General features: G+C 38.9%; 2 protein-coding genes across 6 annotated transcripts; both read right to left on the bottom strand.

Annotated features, from left to right (window-relative positions):
• Positions 1–223: 223 nt before the first annotated feature.
• LOC117476958 (GTPase IMAP family member 8-like) lies at positions 224–12,403 on the bottom strand. Of its 4 annotated transcripts, none has more exons than XM_034123638.1 (4): positions 12,385–12,403; positions 4,612–4,687; positions 4,364–4,423; positions 224–4,102 (listed from the first exon to the last, which is right to left on the bottom strand). In XM_034123638.1, the coding sequence occupies exons 2-4, from the start codon at positions 4,628–4,630 to the stop codon at positions 1,662–1,664; spliced, it is 2,520 nt and encodes an 839-aa protein (XP_033979529.1). In that variant the 5' UTR covers positions 4,631–4,687; positions 12,385–12,403; the 3' UTR covers positions 224–1,661. The 4 variants fall into 4 exon arrangements, with proteins under 4 accessions (XP_033979529.1, XP_033979530.1, XP_033979531.1 ...); XM_034123639.1 differs by lacking the exon at positions 12,385–12,403 and adding an exon at positions 5,606–5,669; XM_034123640.1 differs by lacking the exon at positions 12,385–12,403 and adding an exon at positions 5,606–5,669 and having other exon boundaries at positions 4,364–4,417.
• Positions 8,451–11,750, bottom strand: LOC117476956 (GTPase IMAP family member 8-like). Of its 2 annotated transcripts, XM_034123635.1 has the most exons (3): positions 11,665–11,750; positions 11,417–11,479; positions 8,451–11,210 (listed from the first exon to the last, which is right to left on the bottom strand). In XM_034123635.1, exons 1-3 carry the CDS (start codon positions 11,681–11,683, stop codon positions 8,620–8,622), a joined length of 2,673 nt encoding a protein of 890 aa, XP_033979526.1. In that variant the 5' UTR covers positions 11,684–11,750; the 3' UTR covers positions 8,451–8,619. The 2 variants fall into 2 exon arrangements, with proteins under 2 accessions (XP_033979526.1, XP_033979528.1); XM_034123637.1 differs by lacking the exon at positions 11,417–11,479 and having other exon boundaries at positions 11,665–11,726.
• Positions 12,404–19,932: the final 7,529 nt, after the last annotated feature.

Genomic DNA, 19,932 nt, shown 5'->3' with positions numbered 1-19,932 from the left:
ACCACTGACGTATTACATTCTCAATTGTTGTAGAAGGGTAGACACACTTTTACAATTCAAGGTTTGTATTCAAAACTTTACCAAAGTAAAGTATATGTTCTATACATGCATTCACAGCATTACGTCTCCAGGACAACTGGGAAAACTCTATTATTCTATTATTGCATTTGTGTGCAATGAGGTAACATGAACACAATGAAATTAGAATTATGTATTTATTCAGAATCAGAAATCCTTTTGTAGTCCTACAGCGGGGACATGTACATTGTTACAGCAAAAGTGGCATAGCAGGTAAAAAAAAAGAAGGTATGCAATAACACAGAATAAGCTAACATATTAATATATAGAAGAAAACACACATTACCTATACCAGAATATACATAAAGACACATAAGTAGGTAAGTGCACATCCATGGCTAAAAATGATGAACTTCAGAACTTATTGACACACAAAAAGAAATGTTGGGACATTCATTACAATGATGGTTTCACATAAAGGTGATTAGTGCACAGTATTTCAAGAAAAGTGTCTTTATGGCACATCATTGAACAGAAACCCCAACACTTTGAGAACAAGCTGCTCACAGACAGGGCGACATCTTGTGGCCGCACATGCTCTACATATTGAGAGGTATATGTAAATAAAACAAAGGATGACACAACATTGTTTTGGCAAATGTGGCAGTGACTGATTAACACAAGTCCATGAACATGAACACACTTACTGAGACGACATGTTCGACTCAAAACCACTGAGTAAATGGCAATACTGTCTATTCTGATCATATAAAAACAAAATAAAAACAGTTTCATACACCCCCCCTGTCCTGGTGAGCTCCCCTTTATGCTTCCCTGCTCCCCTACACCACCCAGTGTTCAGGAGAATATTACAACAGATTAACAAATAAAACATACAGATAAAATGGCTGCAACAAAGATAACATGTATTTATGATCACTCACTGAAACTTGGCTGATACTCAAACAATATGTCAGCTTAAATGAGTCAAAGACAACTGTATTGTCAATTCCTCAATTTTTGTTACACAGACAGGGGGATCGAAATACATACACACCTTTACACCCACTTATATGACACAAATATACATATACACACATTTAGAGGCAAATTTAGTGCTTAAAACAGATAAAGTCATTATCGTGGGTGACTTCAATATTCATGTTGACAACAATAAAGATAGCTTTACTATTGCATTAAACCCTCTATTAAACACATGTAAAATGTGTGATATAAAAATCATTTGTGATTGATTGATTAAACATTTTCCATAGCATGATTGATTTAATAAATGTATTTACTCACTGAAAAGCACACCATGTTAAAAAGATGCACCTTGACCAACTGATCTGTACATTACTGAAGTTATTTGACCATAAAACAGACAACATTTAATCTGAACCTCGAGGTTTGGTTCAACTATTGACAATTAAAAAGTGAAACATTCTACTACAGCTGGTTAAACAACATAATGCATAGAAACAAAACTATGGGATGGGTTATAATAAATACTCACAAAGTGGAAATGTCTCAGAGTGGCCTGATGGACCCTGTTTGAGAATTATCATCCAGAAATCTGCTGTTCAATGAAGAGGACATGATGCTCTATCTGCTGACGTGATGATGAAGAGTCAGTATGAAGATCATTGGCTGGTGCACTTGCCTTTCTTTTTCAGTTCTTCTTCAAGGCTTTCGATTTTTCTTTTTAGATCACTGTTTTCTTCAGCTTGTTTTCTGGCCTCTTCTTTATAGCTTTCCTCCATTTGTTTCTTCCCCTCCTGTTCTCTTCTCTTTCTCTCTTCTTCTTTTCTTAGTTGTTCATGTTTTTCTTTTTCCTGCTTGTACTCTTCTTGCATCCTTTGAAGTGTTGTTTTCTCCTCTTGTCGTATCTTTTCATTTTCTTCTTGTTGTCTGATCCGCTCTGCTTCTCTCTCCTTCTCCCATTCTTCTTTTTGCTTTTCCCTCTCTTTGTTACTCTGCTCCATCACTCCACTCACAAGTTTTTTCTCCCATTCCATTCGTTGAATTTCTTCCTGCCTTTTCTTCTCCTTCTCCTCTTCCACTCTCTTCTCCTCATCTCTCCTTCTCTCCTCTCGTTCCTTGTTGATATTTTCCTCAATGTCTTGAAGCTGTCTGTCTCTCCTCTTCTCACTTTCGTCTCTCTCTTGTTTCATTTTTCTCTTCACTGGTTCCATTTCCTCCTCGTGTTTTCGTTGCAGCTCCTCCTTCTCTCTCTGCATTTCTTCTTCCTTCTCCTTCAGGATCTTCTCAATTTCCTTCTTTATGGCCGCCTCGGCCTCTTGAAACATCTCTGAGGTGAAGCAGCTGCCACCATTTTCCTTCAGCATGTTGTTGGTCTTCTCCATCAGCTCTCTGACTTGCCTGCGGTCGGTCTGATTGTTATTGAAGACTTGGTATCTCCCTCCACAGTCATTGATCAGTTTCTTCAAGAGGTCATCAGATTGTATGTAACTCTCTATTGTTCGACCCTTCAGCTCATCTCCTCTGGTGATTATAGGGATGATGAAATCTCCAGATCTCTTGCCAAAACATTTTTTGATCAGTTCCACAGTGTCTTTTTCCTCCTGGGTAAATCGGCCGATCGGCAGCACCAGTAAGAACACATGAGGTCCAGGAGACAACAAGCTGATGCATTTCCCCATCTCCTCTTGAACTTCATCATTGGACAGTGTTGTGTCAAACAGACCGGGGGTGTCCACCACAGCGACAGGACGTCCGTCAATCTCTCCTGTTGCTTTCTTGCAAAACTTGGTCACTGACTTTGAGCTGACAAATGATTCAAAATATTCTTTTCCCAAAATGGTGTTTCCAGTTGCACTCTTCCCACTGCCAGTCTTCCCAATCAGCACCATCCTGAGACACTCTCTGTTCTGTTCCAGCTCTACAACCTTCTCCATCTGAGCCTTGGTGAACATGTCCTTTGTGAAGCTCCTACATCCTTTATCTCTCATCTCTTGCACAGCATCCAACAGCTCTGGGATCTGCTGCTGGTCCTTGATGTTGAGAACAACATGTCTTCCTCCACATCTCTGACGGAGCTCCTGGAGGTCCTTGTTCTTCTTTAGAAAGTTAACAACAGCTGGAGCTGTAGGATCTGACTCCACAGTGGACAGAATCAAGGTGAAGTCGTTGACTTGAGGGCTGAATGTCTTCTGGAGGGTCTCTAACTCTCCCTTGTCTTCATCAGTGAGGGGACCCACAGGTAGGACCAGGATGAAGGCATGGACGCCTTCAGGATCACAGAGGGAGATACAGCTGAATGATTCCTCCATCACTTCCTCCTGAGGTGTTCCACACAAAGCAGGGAGCTCCACCAGGGAAACCCTTAGTCCACACACCTCTCCCTGATGTTTAACACACTCTGAGGAGTTGGAGACTGAAGGAAGCTCTCTCTGACCTAAAATGGCCTCGGCTGCTGAAGTCTTCCCTGCTCCTTTCCTCCCACACAGAACCAGGTTTAAAGCTGGTTTGATGTGTTCAGACTTTGGTGCCATGATCAAACCTGCATCCTCAAACACATCACAGCTCACATGCTCTCCATTGTTCTTCTTTGCAGTTTGACCTAAACGTGTTAACAGCTCTGAATGGTCAAGGTTCTGACTCGCATATCTGTTTCTACACATTCTGATCAGGTCTTTTAATGGTGGATGTTGCATAACATTTGCATTGAAACTTGAATTCCCCTCTTTGGGTGGTGATATTAATACCAGTGAATGATTGAATGATTGATCACTAAAGAGTTGCAGGAATCTGCAGAGTCTCAGATTGTGTTTCTCAGTGAAGTGCTCAGGCTGTAGAACCAGCAGGAACACATGAGGTCCAGGATCAGAGAGCCTCACACAGGTTTTTACACATTGTGAAAGTTTCCATTGGGTGATGTTGGGATGCAGCAGATCTGGGGTGTTGATAAGGACTATTTCTTTTCCTTTTAACTTTCCACTGACTCTCAGACACCGGTCTGGTTCTTCCTCAGTGTTGAACACAGTCTCTCCCAGTATGAAGTTCCCCACTGAACTCCTCTCAGCCCAGCTGTTCCCCAGCAGAACTACCCTCAGCTCAGACACTGAAAAGGGAAACACAGAATTAGAAAAACTACTCTTCACCCTAAAACTTAATTGGATAACAATTAATGAAAAGGTAATGTATTTTAAAAGGTGGACTTGATTAAATGTGTCAGCTGTTATCTTGAAACTAGCAAAATCAACAGAGAGCTTGCGTCTATTAATCGGAGAAAAAAAATGATGGTGTACCCACAATCTAAAAAACTGTGATTTTAGATGTTAATTTATATTAAATAATTTTGACTCAGTTCTGTTAAACTCACAGTCAGGTGGCAGAAATGCAAAGCTGCTGCGCCGCCTCACAGGTTGCAAACCTTCTGACACTAAAATAAATCAGAACAGGTTTCACAACATATTTCATGAATACTTGAGGAAGGATTGGTTGTTCTTTTTAAATGACTTATGTTGTGTAATATATCACAATAAACAGCAGATTCACAGAAATGTTACTAAAGTACAGAGGTTATAATTCTTCATATTAATTATCCACAATAATGAATTCTGAACTCACCTGTTGATGCTGTCGCCATAATGTCACTGCAGGATAAATCTACTTCAGCTGGAAACCCAATGCTTGGTTAAAGAACCTAAGGAGAGGATATGTAAATGTGTCAGACACTCAGTTCATAATAGAAATAAAGTTTACTCATAGTCTACTCTTTGTATATAAAGTCAAATGAATCAAAGTTTGAAAATAGGTTTGCTGTTAATATGACAAAACAAAACATGTTCTTAACAATCTGTGTTTAAGAGACAAAAACTATTTTCGAATACTTTGAAACAAGGACTTTATGTAAATGACTCTATGTTGACACTATGTTTCTAAAAACGTTATAAAAGTGAAAGATGATTGATAAACCTTAGGTTAGACGATGAGTATGCTTTAAAAAAACAAATCATCTTCCAATCTGTTATAGTTGTGATGCAAGTGGTACCAGGTTAATGTGGTTCCAAGGGTCGTAAACTTGCAACTCTGATCTTGTTTTTATAGCTGTTGTAATGCTTATCAAAAAGGTTTCAACTTTCTTGTTCACATTCAGTCTGAACTTCAGACTCCAATCTTATCATTTATAGTTATAGAACAATAAAACACATGAATACGTTTCTCAATACCAGTATGGTATGGTCACCCCAAAAATTATTTTCATTCATTGCAAAAATGAATATATTCCTTTAAGCTGCATGAGTAGTACATGTACCTGAGGGTTAGTAACAGTCATTACATGTCATTTGTTAGACACTTTTATCCAAAGCAAAGCGACTTAAACACATTCAATACTGTGGAAAATCCCCACAGGAGCAATTTGGGGTGAAGTGGCCAGGTACACAACGACATGCTGAAAGTGGGGATGGAACCAGTGCTCCCCTGATCAGAAGATCAACGCACTAAACAACTGAGCCTCCCCTAGTCTTTACTCAACCAACTAAGAATGACTTATTTCGTACAATTATACACTTTAGTTTTTATAGTTTATTCAATTAATAATTCAGGTGTGTCTACTCACCAGGTGAGATCCTCTTTGCTTCCAACCGTGAAACGTCAAACTCTGCAATGAAGCCGAACTGGAGACGACCTTTGCTCTCAGACTGAGCTGAGCACACGATAAACGTCTGTCCGCTTAGTTAATATTTAACAATCACAGTTTTATATAATTATACTGTCTGCTGGTGGTATAACATATGATTACAGATAACAATTCTATGTGTAGCCGCTCTAGTCTCACACCAAGAACAGAGGCACTAACATCTACCTAGGTCAGAATAGTGGTATGCCGTGAATAACTCTGGGAAGAGTTACATTTAGTTGAACATTTTAACATTTGTTTGCAGAAACAAACATCAACATTCACATTAAATTGTGCCCACAATGTGAAAATAAATGTAAAATAAAAAATAGAGAACTTTAACATACAAATAAAAGTGTCCTTTCTATCATGAATCATATAAACATCTTTAGTTAGCATGTGTCACAATTTAAACAGTATCTAAAGCATATTCAATTGATAATCAAATGATTTACTCTAATCACCAATGTGTATTTTAACTAGTGATAAATAACTTATATTTTCAAAGAACACATCTTACATTCAAGCAGAAATAAATGCATTATACACTGTAGCTTTTAACAACCATTTGAACAGTTTTTAAACACCATGAACATGAAAACGCATTTTAGTCAGCATGAGTGAGCATGTAACTGCACTGCAGCTTATGAAATGAATACAAGAAAATGGCTCTGATTGGTCTTTAGAGGATACATGTATTCTCCTCAAAAAACTAACCTAATATTAAATGCTAATATTATTATCCACTTTCATTGAGTTCAATCTTTATACCAATTTCAGTCCTGATCATAACTTCCAAATACTATTTAAATGCCAGTCTGTGTACATAATATATCAAATCATAAAATTATTTTTTTGTGAAGTGACAGATTAAAAAAAGACTCCCATATTAAAGGTCATTAAAGGACATAAATTCCCCAAGTCATGGAAAAATGTCAGAATTCTGAGATTTTTCCAGAAATATAAAAAAAGTCAAAAATGTTTACTTTTTATCAAAACTCTGTTTCAAAAAATGTTTTTCAATCAAATTATTGAAAAATAAGAAAGTGTGACGCCAAAAATGTCCCGAGTGACGCTCACAGTTTAAATGGTTAATATAGAAGCTGTTGAATCACATAGTTAAGAAGTTTGGATGATAATTAGAAATGCTTGCAGCCTGCAGTTTCTCTCACCACCACCGAGGGGTGCATTCTCTCCTCAGAGTACATCACCACCCCCACCACTGTATTACATTTTCAGATGTTTTAGAAGGGTAGACACACTTTTACAATTCAAGGTTAATATTAAAAACTTTAACTTTAACTTTAACATTCACATCATTACATCTCCAGGACAACTGTATTCTTTCAAAACAACATGTAAAAACGCATTTGTGTGCAATGAGGTAACATGAACACAATGAAATTATAATGATGTATTTATTGAACCAACAATGGACTTCACATGATACTAAAACAAATGAATGATTATAACAGAAATGGGACTCATAGTGGATTCACACTGCACAAACAGCAGTCAGGCTGCAGGTCATTCAACAGGAACCCCAACACTTTGAGAACAAGCTGCTCACAGACAGGGCGCCCTCTTGTGGCAGCACATGCTCTACATATTGAGAGATATATGTTAATAAAACAAAGGATGACGCAAAAAATGTTGATGCCGTTAAGTAGTGGCAGTGACTGACTGATTAACACAAGTCCATGAACATGGACACTCTTACTGAGATGACATTTTCGATTTGCAATACTGTCTATTCTAACAATTTTGAATCAATCCCCCTGTCCTGGTGAGCTCCCCTTTATGCTTCCCTGCTCCCCTACACCACCCAGTGTTCAGGAGAATATTACAACATATTAACAAATAAAACATACAGATAAAATGGCTGCAACAAAGATAACATGTATTTATGATCACTCACTGAAACTTGGCTGATACTCAAACAACATGTCAGTTTAAATGAGTCAAAGTCAACTTTATTGTCAATTCCTCTACTTGTGTTACACAGACAGGGGGATCGAAATTCTGTTTCTCACCATCCCAAAGAATACAAATATATAAAAGGAAATGTATACATATGTATACATATACTGTACATACACACCTTTATACCTACTTATATATATATATATATATATATATATATATATATATATATATACCTCTAAATACACATTTAGAGGTAATAATACAAATAAGACACAACAGTAAATATATGAAAAAATAACAGATGAGAGGCCACTCCACCCAGTCACATTCATACTCATATTCCTTGAGGAACAGGCCAAGGAGGTGGAGTTGCAGCCATCTTTGATTCTACTTATCAATCCTAAACCGTAATTAAATTATAACTCCTTTGAAAGCCTGGTTCTTAGTCTTACAAACTGGAAAACACTGCAGCCATTCTAACTTGTTGCAGTGTATCTCACCCCAGGTCCTTATTCAGAGTTCCTTTCAGAATTTCCTGAGTTTTTATCAGGTTTACAGATAAAGTAATTATTCTGGTTGATTTCAATATTCATGTTGACAACAATAATGATAGCCTTACTATTGCACAGTAGCAGGAGGATTTCATACATTTATTTACTCACTGAAAAGCACACCATGTTATAAAGACGCACCTACACCAACTGATCTGTACATTACTGAAGTTAGTTTACTGAACCTTAAATCCATAAAACAGACAACGTTCAATCTGCACCTTGAGGTTTGGTTAAACTATTGACTATTACAAAATAAAACATTCTACTTCAGCTGGTTAAACAACATAATGCACAAAATTATGGGATGGGTTATAAAAAATACTCACAAAGTGGAAATGTCTCAATGAGTGCTAGTTCTTTCTGAGTGGCCTGATGGACCCTGTTTGATAATTATCATCCAGAAATCTGCTGTCAATGAAGAGGACATGATGCTCTATCGGCTGACGTGATGATGATCATGAGTCAGCAAGAAGATCAGAGGATGGTACACTTGCGTTCGTTTTTTTTCGGTTCTACTTCTTCAAGGTTTTTCTTTAGGTCTTCAATTGTCTTCATGAGCGTGAATATGCGTCTGAAATTGTTGAATTCTTCAGCTTGTTTTCTGGCCTCCTCTTCATATTTCAGCTTCATTTCCTCCTCCTTTTTTTTATAGTTTTCCTCTAACTCTTTTCTCCCCTCCTCCTCCTGTTCTCTTCTCTTTCCGTCTTCTTCTTTTCTTAGTTGTTCATGTTTGTCTTTCTCCTGCTCGTACTCTTTTTGCAACCTTTGAAGTCTTGTTTGCTCCTCTAGTCGTTTCTTTTCATTTTCTTCTTGTAGTCTGATCCGAGCTGCTTCTCTCTCCTTCTCCCATTCTGCTTTTTGCTTTTTGATCTCTTCGTTACTCTGCTCCATCACTCCACTCACAAGTTTTTTCTCCCATTCCATTCGTTGAATTTCTTCCTGCCTTTTCTTCTCCGTCTCCTCTTTCACTCTCTTCTCCTCATCTCTTTTCCTCTCCTCTTGTTCCTTGTTGATATTTTCCTCCATCTCTTTAAGCTGTCTGGCTCTCTGCTCACTTTCGTCTCTCTCTTGTTTCATTCTCATCTTCACTGCTTCCATTTCCTCTTCGTGTTTTCGTTGCAGCTCCTCCCTCTCTCTCTGCATTTCTTCTTCCTTCTCCTTCAGGATCTTCTCCACGTACTTCTTTATTACGGCCTCGGCCTCTTGAAACATCTCTGAGGTGAAGCAGCTGCCGCCATTTTCCTTCAGCATTTTGTTGGTCTTCTCCATCAGCTCTCTGACTTGCGTGCAGTCGGTCTGATCTTTGTTATTGAAGACTTGGTATCTCCCTCCACAGTCATTGATCAGTTTTTCCAAGTGGGCATCAGATTGGATGTAACTCTCTATTGTTTGACCCTTCAGCTCATCTCCTCTGGTGAATATAGGGATGATGAAATCTCCAGATCTCTTGCCAAAACTTTTTTTGATCAGTTCCACGGTGTCTTTTTCCTCCTGGGTAAACCGGCCGATTTGCAGCACCAGTAAGAACACATGAGGTCCAGGAGACGACAAGCTGAAGCATTTCACAAGCTGCTCTTGAACTTCATCATTGGAAAGTGTTGTGTCAAACAGACTGGGGGTGTCCACCACAGCGACAGGACGTCCGTCAATCTCTCCTGTTTCTTTCTTGCAAAACTTGGTCACTGACTTTGAGCTGACAGATGATTTAAAATATTCTTTGCCCAAAATGGTGTTTCCAGTTGCACTCTTCCCACTGCCAATCTTCCCAATCAGCACCATCCTGAGACACTCTCTGTTCTGACTTTCATCAACATCTCCCTCCTGACTTTTCTTTGTAACGTCTTGCTGTTCAGCTTTAAGTCTTCTGTTGGTGTTATCCAGCTCTACAACCTTCTCCATCTGAGCCTTGGTGAACATGTCCTTTGTAAAGCTCCTACATCCTTTACCTCTCATCTCTTGCACAGCATCCAACAGCTCTGGGATCTGCTGCTGGTCCTTGATGTTGAGAACAACATGTCTTCCTCCACATCTCTGACGGAGCTCCTGGAGGTCCTTGTTCTCCTTTAGTAAGTTAACAACAGCTGGAGCTGTAGGATCTGACTCCACAGTGGACAGAATCAAGGTGAAGTCGTTGACTCGAGGGCTAAATGTGTTCTGGAGGGTCTCTAACTCTCCCTTGTCTTCATCAGTGAGGGGACCCACAGGTAGGACCAGGATGAAGGCATGGACGCCTTCAGGATCACAGAGGGAGATACAGTTGAATGATTCCTCCATCACTTCCTCCTGAGGTGTTCCACACAAAGCAGGGAGCTCCACCAGGGAAACCCTCTGCCCACACACCTCTCCCTGATGTTTAACACACCATGAGGAGTTGGAGACTGAAGGAAGCTCTCTCTGACCTAAAATGGCCTCGGCTGCTGAAGTCTTACCTGCTCCTTTCCTCCCACACAGAACCAGGTTTAAAGCTGGTTTGATGTGTTCAGACTTTGGTGCCATCATCAAACCTGCATCCTCAAACACATCACAGCTCACATGCTCTCCATTGTTCTCCTTTGCAGTTTGACCCAAACGTGTTAACAGCTCTGAATGGTCCAGGTTCTGCCTCAAATATCTGTATCTACACATTCTGATCAGGTCTTGTAATGGTGGATGTTGCATAACCTTTTCAATGAAACCTGAACTCCCCTCTGTAGGTGGTGATATTAATACCAGTGAATGATTGAATGATTGATCACCAAAGAGTTGCAGGACTCTGCAGAGTGTCAGTTTGTGTTTCTCAGTGAAGTGCTCAGGCTGTAGAACCAGCAGGAACACATGAGGTCCAGGATCAGAGAGACTCACACAGTCTTTTACATCTTGTGAAAGTCTCCATTGGGTGATTTTGGGATGCAGCAGATCTGGGGTGTTGATAAGGACTATTTCTTTTCCTTTTAACTGACTACTGACTCTCAGACACCGGTCTGGTTCTTCCTCAGTGTTGAACACAGTGTCTCCCAGTATGAAGTTCCCCACTGAACTCCTCTCAGCCCAGCTGTTCCCCAGCAGAACTACCCTCAGCTCAGACACTGAAAAGGAAAACACAGAATTAGAAAAACTACTCTTCAACCAAAAACTTAATTGGATAATTAACCAATGAGAAAGGAATATATTTTAAAATCAACAGAGAGCTTGCATAAATTAAATGGAGAAAATTGTTTGTACCCACAATCTACAAAACAGTAATTTTTTTATTTACAATTAAATCATTTTGACTCAGTTCTGTTAAACTCACTGGAAGGTGGCAGTAATTCATAGCTGCTGCGCCTCTGCTTCACAGGTTGCAAATCTTCTGACACTAAAATAAATCAGAACATTCACAACATATTTCATGAATTCTTGAAGAAGGATTGGTTGTTCTTTTTAAATGACTTATGTTGTGTAATATATCACAATTAACAGCAGATTCACAGAAATGTTACTATAGTACAAAGGTTATAATTATTTATATTAGTTATCCTCAATAATACATTCTGAACTCACCTGTTGATGCTGTCGCCATAATGTCACTGCAGGAAAAATCTACTTCAGCTGGAAACCAAATGCTTGGTTCAAGAACCTAGGGAGAGGATATGTAAATGTGTCAGACTCTCAGTTCATAATAGAAATAAAGTCTACTCATAGTCTACTCTTTGTATATAAAGTCAAGTTAATCAAGTTTGAAAATAGGTTTGCTGTTAATATGACAAAACAAAACATGTTCTTAACAATCTGTGAATGTGTTACTAAGGGTCGTAAACTGGCAACTCTGATCTTGTTTTTATAGCTGTCATAATGCTTATCAAAAAGGTTTCAACTTTCTTGTTCACATTCAGTCTGAACTTCAGACTCCAATCTTATCATTTATAGTTATAGAACAATAAAACACATGAATACATTTCTCAGTACCAGTACATTTCAAACAGTCGCTCAAAAAATGATTTTGATTCATTGCAAAATGAATATATTCCTTTAGCTCTGCTGTACTAATGTGGTGACTTTACAAACAGTGATTCTGCTGCAGCTAATCACCTGAGTAGAACATGTACCTCAGGGTTAGTAACAGTCATTACATTACATTACACATGTCATTTGTTAGATACTTTTAGTGTTCAGTGTTTTTAGTAGTCTTTACTCAACCAACTAAGAACGACTTATTTCGTACAATGATACACTTTGTTTACTTTAGTTTATTTAAATTATAATTCAGGTGTGTCTACTCACCAGGTGAGATCCTCTTTGCTTCCATCCATGAAATGTCAAACTCTGAAATGAAGCCGAACTTGAGACGACCTTTGCTCTCAGAGTAACACGATAAACGCTCATCAGCCTGATTAATATTTAACAATCACAGTTTTACACCAGGAACTGGGAAGCGTGGTGCATACAACTACTGTCCGCTGGAGGTATAACATCTGATCTAATTACAAATAACAATTATATGTCTAGCTCTATCTCACACCAAGAACAGAGGCACTAACCTCTACCTAGGTCTGAATAGTGGTATGCCGTGAATAACTCTGGGAAGAGTTACATTTAGTTGAACATTTTACAATTTTATTGCAGAAACAAACATTCAGATTAAATTGTGCCAACAATGTGAAAATAAATAAAAAATAGAGTTATTTAACATACAAATACAAGTGTCCTTACTATCATGAATCTTATAAACATCTTTAGTTAGCAAGTTTCACAATTTAAACAGAAACTAAAGCATATTTCATTTCTAATTAAATGATTTACTTTAATCACCAATGTGTATTTTAACTAGTGATAAATAACTTATATTTTCAAAACAACACATCTTACATTCAAGCTGAAATAAATGAGTTATATAATGTAGGTTTTTAACAACAATATTGACTGTTTTTAACCACTTTTTAACAGTTATTCTTAACCATGAACATGAAAACAATTTTAGACAGCATGAGTCAGTAGGCTATGTCGCTGCACTACAGCTTATGACATGAATTAACTACTAAAAGAGAGTGGCTTTAAGTCAAATGAGAACAATGTTCCTTTAATATTAAGCCATGCTATCAGCTTCTTTGCGTACAGAACTAACAAGTAGGCCTACTGTTAGCCATTAGCTTCTGCTAGCGTTTAGCATCAGCTCACAGAGTTAGCGCTAGCTAGCATTGCTAGCTCGTGATTAGCATTAGATAGATACTAATGATCTTATTCAAATGTATTTACAATGATACAGTGTGCACCAAAGTACATACAAAACACAAGACATCACTTTCATAAGCCCGATTGGTTGTTTATGGTCAATTTAACTTGACCATTAACAACAAAAACGAACTGTCATTGTCATATTAGCAGGCTAGCCCTTCAAAGTGCTAACAAAGAGCTAAGGCCTCAACTCACCAGCGTTTCTACACTTGTGAATGACACTGGCCGTCGTCTTCTAGTTTGGATTCACCCAGGGGTTCTGCTAAAATAATAGTTTGTTAACTATCATAGTTTGATTATGAATAACAACATTTGTATTGCTATTATGTAGGCTACAACTTTAACAACAACTGCTCTACCTTTTCAGTGAAATAGAGGCGGGGTGATCCAAACAAAGTCAAAGCTCAGAGATTCTCAAAAAATAGTCAAGGTTTTTACTTGTTTTAAGTTTTGTTTTTTTATTCTGAACTTTTCAGAATTCTGTGAAGAAAAAGTGTTTTTCTCAATCCAAAACATGGAAGGAAAATTCAGAAATTCTGACTTTTTTTTACTTTTAGTCAAAATTATTATTCCAGAATTCTTTACTTTCAGAACTAAAAATATGTTTTCAATATATTCAATATAGTAGTCAATCCCTTTCTTTTTTATCTGATTTCTGAGAAAAAGTCAAAATTCTTATTATACCCGGAACAAACCTGACTTTTGGTCAGAAATGAAAAAACTTAGACTTTTTTCAAACTTCTGGGTTTGGTTTTTTTAGTTCTGAGAAAGTTGGAATTTTTGTCTGAAAAAAAACCTCACTTTTGGTTAGAAAGGTACAAATTCCGACTTTTTTCTCAGAAAAACAATAGTTAATTCTGACTTTTTCAAACTTTTCAGACAAAAAGTCAAAATTCCATTTTTTTACTCAATTTTCTGAGAAAAAAAATGAGGTTGTGGCAAAAAAGTATTTAGATTCTTGTTTTTTAGTTACTTGAGTTAATACAGAAAAGGATTAGGGCAAAACTTAAAAAAAATATATAGAGATCTGACCAAAAGTGATTTTCTCTGTTCTGAAACTTTTTTTACATCTAAAAAAAAAGATCACTTTTGGTCAGAAAAGTCACAATTCAGTCTTTTTTCATAATTAGGAATTCTTGCAACCTGTAGTTTTTCTCACCACCACCGAGGGGCAGTGCTACTTTACAAACACCCACAGCGTTCAGATTTCCAGCTGGACGTCACTCTGCATGCTCTCCTCACATCAGTTGCACAACATTCCTGATTTTATGCTAACCGGAATGTTTCCAAGCCCCAAATGTATGACCTGCCTGGACCCGGGGTGGGAGTTTATCAATGGACGGGCATTGTGCCGATGATGCAATAAGTTTGACCCCTTCGGTATGGGTCGGAACATTTCAGGGCAGCGTAGCCTACTGAGAGAGCATTGTTAAGGTGCCCACATATACATCACAGGCAGATTGAATAGCCATATAGATAGAGATAGTGGAGCCTTCCAGATGTAGAGGGCATCATCTGTGGTATGTGCACAAGGCAGTGAGAGAAAGAAGTGGATGTCAAAGAAACTGATCATAAATTAGATGATCAGGGACTTCCTTCTTATGTCAAAAGAGTGGTTGGATTTTAAGTTAATGATACAAACTCACTCACTTCATTATTGGGTTCCGTGTAACTTAAAGGAAATACAAGTTCAGTTTTAAGGGGTAAATGGGGGGAATAAGAACAACATCTTTACCTTTTTCTACATTTGCTACCGAAAATTGTATGACGAGATGTAATTATTATATTATAATATATGGATATTCAGTGTGTGTTTCCATGAATCCAGAAATATAGATTTTCTTATAAGGTGTGTTGGGGATACTGAGACAAAACTAATAGAAAGCCTTTGACTGAAAATAGATTAATTAACAAGGAGGGACCTTGGCGGGCACACACAGCACTTCCGCTAAAACCAAATGCCTCATCTTGCAATGTTAACGGATGAGAAAAATACTTTGACTGAATGTCTCCAGAATTAAATGGGTTCTTACTTGGCCCATGCTTTACTCTTTTACCAATTGTAATGTCAACAAGGCAAGTAGTTCATTCTCAGAATAAGACAAAAACAATAAAGTAATTACACTAAAATGGATTGACTTACATAATAAGAAAGTAGGGAGAGTGTAAACAGATTCATATGGGTAATACACCAACACACACACACACACACACACACACACACACACACACACACACACACACACACACACACACACACACACACACACACACACACACACACCTGCACATCTTCAGTGCACACAGGGCTCCCTGAGATTCCTGCGGAGTCAGCTCTTCTTTGATGGGGCACCCTGAGTCCGCTGCAGGTCAGACTAACAGACTCTGCCTGTGCTCGGTGTTAGCTCACTGCAAACAACAGTAGCACTACTGTATTTAAACATACCTGCCTACAGGGCTCTCTGTATACCTGCACAGAGACGTGTTACTGCACCAAACTGTGCACACACCTCGCCTCCATACCTGCTTCCCTGTTTGCACATGGCGCAGGTCTGCTTCTTGTGAAATACCTTGTTTTTATGACACGCTTAGAGAGTGTAACAGTCTGGATTCTGACCAAAGTACGAGTAAATGCACGCTTGATTCTGGGATATGATACGGTTACCAGGTGTAGTTTGATATAAAGGAAAACATTCTTATCTTAAACTACTTATAACAAGATCTGTAGATTAGTAACCATTGCATGTTTCTTTGAGCTCTACTACCAAAATTCAATTTTATAAGATAAAAGGTAGACATCTCCCTGGCCGATATCTCCCACATTTAGCAGGTTTTACCACAAGATTCAAGGCTTTATTGTCATTTGTACATTAGCTACAGTGTAGATATGTCAATGAAAAATGTAGGTCACAGACTACAACAATCTGGACTGATGAATTGCACAGAAAGAATATGTTAATTTATTTTAATTTAGCGTGAATTGTCCCATTTAACGTATGTTTTTCAGAGGTAATAAGCAGGATTTATTAGCAAAGACCGTGTGTCTTGTCTATAGAAAAAAAGACATGAATGCTCATTGCCTTTTGACTCCAGCTGCATGCAGGTGTGTGTGTGTGTGTGTGTGTGTGTGTGTGTGTGTGTGTGTGTGTGTGTGTGTGTGTGTGTGTGTGTGTGTCCCACATTGCTCTATTACACCAATGTTGACATCATCCACAGATGTACAGGAGACGTCAGTCATCGTCTATCTGCACACACACACAGTCTTTTGTTTAGGTGGTGCTTCTGGTGCCAAGTAAATGTCCGCAGGTATCCAACACTCTTATATATCCAGTCACTCAACCTTAATTGTAAAATATGGTTGTTTTTACACCCGATGGCAGTGTGTGGGTGTTTTCTCTCCTGCTCTGGCCACCTGCCACCTTTTTTCCCTCCCTGTCCTTCCTCCACTGAAGCTAGCTTATCAGTCACAGTCACATGCACATGGACACTCTTGCAAATTAAAGTAATCTACATCAGTTCCTTGCAGACTTCTGCCACATTTTGCAAACACCAGCAGATAACAATAACCCTTCTGAAATGTCCAAGTTACAGTTTGGTCAAAGGTTATCTCTTGCACACCTTGGTTTCTTAACCTTTCACAAATCAAGAGTATTTCACTCTCACACGCTCATCAATTAGACAAACTTGCACATGTCCAAACATTCATTTACATGCATGCATTTATACCAACTCAAAACACACAAAAACACACACTAGGATGCACCAAAGTTCACACATTTACTCTTCACTCAAAAGTGGACTCGTTGTGACTGCACACACCCACCACTCCTAAATCACTCTGTGTCTTTAGGCGTCTAAAGGGAAAATCATACATTTATGAGGCTATTAATCTCACAAGACAAGGCGGGGTCTTCAGATGAGAGACAGAGAGACAGCGGGGGGGAGGAAAAGAAAGAAAGAGGGGGGACAGACATCGAGGGGAGGGTGGGGGAGAGACATGATTCCCACAGTCATAAAAATGAAGTTTTCTGAAGGGTATTTTTGTCTGTCTTTCTTTCTATGTCCTGAGGTTAAGGTGCCATCTTTCTGCCATTTGTCTACTAACCCACTGGGCTGGCAACCATATCACAATTCTCAAAAACATCCTGGGTTTAGATGATATTTTTCACCGATTACTGAGGAGAAAAACAAGCACAGCGATTGTGATATCACCCATTACATTCTGAAGTGTTTTGAAGACTAAAGATGATTTCACTGCACGTATTAATCTGTGATTGAACAGAAACATTCAGGCTGAGGTAAAGCTACCAACAAAACACACCCACAATTATGTCTGTGGAGAAATGTAGGCCATCAAAGCACATATGAGAAGTCCAATGATATATAAACACCTTGGCATATTGTAGGAAACTTTATTCTTAAATGTCTCAAATATAGTAAGAACATTTTCTATAACTTTGCAAACTCTTCGAGGCCATTACGGGAGATGTTTAAGGCTCCTTAACACTTCAAATCTAGTTTAATATTGAATATCTTCAGTCGGGCTGTGTGTGTTGTCTGGGAGCGGCTGCTGGTTCCTGAAGTGTTTGTTAGTTTTTGTAATTTCCTGTGATTGTTCTCAGAGCAAAACAAGAATATGTTCTCTCCTTAATTTTGCCGTGGCGGTTGGAACAGACTCAGACATGTAGAACGATAGATGCTACTGCACTGTAAGTGATTATATCAAAAAGAAACCTTATCCGCTATCTGATCGGAGTCATGATGGTCCACACACACACACACACACACACACACACACACACACACACACACACACACACACACACACACACACACACACACACACACACACACACACACCACACACACACACACACACACACACACACACACACACACACACACACACACACACACACACACACACACACACACACACACATACCTCTTCCACAACCCGGGAACCTGAACCGAGTGTGGCCTCTTTAAAGAGCTCAAAATGGACACATGTTGTAAGGCTTCTCTCATCATTTTTCTTAAAACCAAAAGTAGATTATTAGTCACTGCTTTACTGGCTGTGACGAAGACAGAGTAGAGTTCATTACCAGCACGAAGACACATTCAGGACTCATGTTGTCACCAGTGAGAGGTTCGTCTATAGACACTGTGATGACAAAGCTGCATTACTGACACACCCTGTGTTCAGGAAACTGTGAGCATCAGATGAGTAGCACATGCCGGAGAGAAGTGGTGTTGTGTTATTAATGCAAATTGTAAGACACTGATATATACAGTATAACTCTAAATATGTTGTAAGAGGTCGTATTCGGCTTTCTTCCCTCTCCTGTAGTGTGCTTTATAGATTTGTGTGCATGTAAATGGTCTGCAAAGGCTAAAATCCCTGGTTTAATGAACCTGCAATTGAGCGTTATATGTCCTATTTAATTATGTGTGTATATATATGTAAACATGTATGTGTGCATATTTATTTAAAAAAAGCTTTTGGGTTCAAGGCAGACGGAAAGGCAGCTTTATTTATGCTGTATGTGAAAACAGTAGTGATATATTACTCTAAACTAGTTCTTGTTTATTTAGTATATATGTAGGTATGTACTATATGTGTGTATGTTTATAATGTATACAGTATATGAAGTGCTTTAGGATTCAAGGCATACCATAAGGCAGGTTTCTTTGTCCTGTTTCATTTATACCGAATCTAAAAACATACATTCTGTTGAGATTGTACGAGTTTGTATATTGCAAAAAGTACATGTTCGGACACACTTTTAAAACAGGAAGTGTTGTTGTCAGGCAAAGAAAGTGTGTGATGTTTTACTAAGTGATCATACACACATTCGTCAGTGAGAATGATACGTGGAGCCGGTACAGCTAAGCCTTTGAAAACACATTCCCGCTATCAGGTGCCCCCCCCCCCCCCCCGTTTCCCATCGGGGCTCAGGCATGCGTGCAGTAAAGCTCAGGGTGTGTGTGTGTGTGTGTGTGTGTGTGTGTGTGTGTGTGTGTGTGTGTGTGTGTGTGTGTGTGTGTGTGTGTGTGTGTGAGCTCCTGGACCTGTTGTGACTCCAGGCTCAAACCTCTGACCCTTGGCCTCAGAGCAGAGCTATGGCACCACGCTCCTCTGGTTACTGAGGTTAACACACACACACCTACACACACACCTACACACACTTCCTGTGGATCTTCACTTACACTATAGGAAAGCTCTATTGATACACAGATTATCTGCTGGTCTGCAGCTGCATGGGACAGTGAGGATGTTTGACATTTTAATTTAAATGTTTGAGACCCCCCCCAGTCTCCATTGTTGTTGTCATGCAAGGACTTTCCCGTTGATCTGAAATGTCAACAACCAAAACAGACGGACTCTAGATGGTGATCATGTTGTTCCCGCATATCACTCTGTGTGTGTGTGTGTGTGTGTGTGTGGGTGTGTGTGTGTGTGTGTGTGTGTGTGTGTGTGTGTGTGTGTGTGTGTGTGTGTGTGTGTGTGTGCGTGTGTGTGTGTGCGTGTGTGTGTGTGTGTGTGTGTGTGTGTGTGTGTGTGTGTGTGTGTGTGTGTGTGTGTGTGCTTCAGTA

Source organism: Trematomus bernacchii, unplaced genomic scaffold (assembly GCF_902827165.1).
Source record: "Trematomus bernacchii unplaced genomic scaffold, fTreBer1.1, whole genome shotgun sequence".
In the NCBI taxonomy this organism is placed as follows: domain Eukaryota; kingdom Metazoa; phylum Chordata; class Actinopteri; order Perciformes; family Nototheniidae; genus Trematomus; species Trematomus bernacchii.
This window is presented reverse-complemented; position numbering and strand designations above follow the sequence as displayed.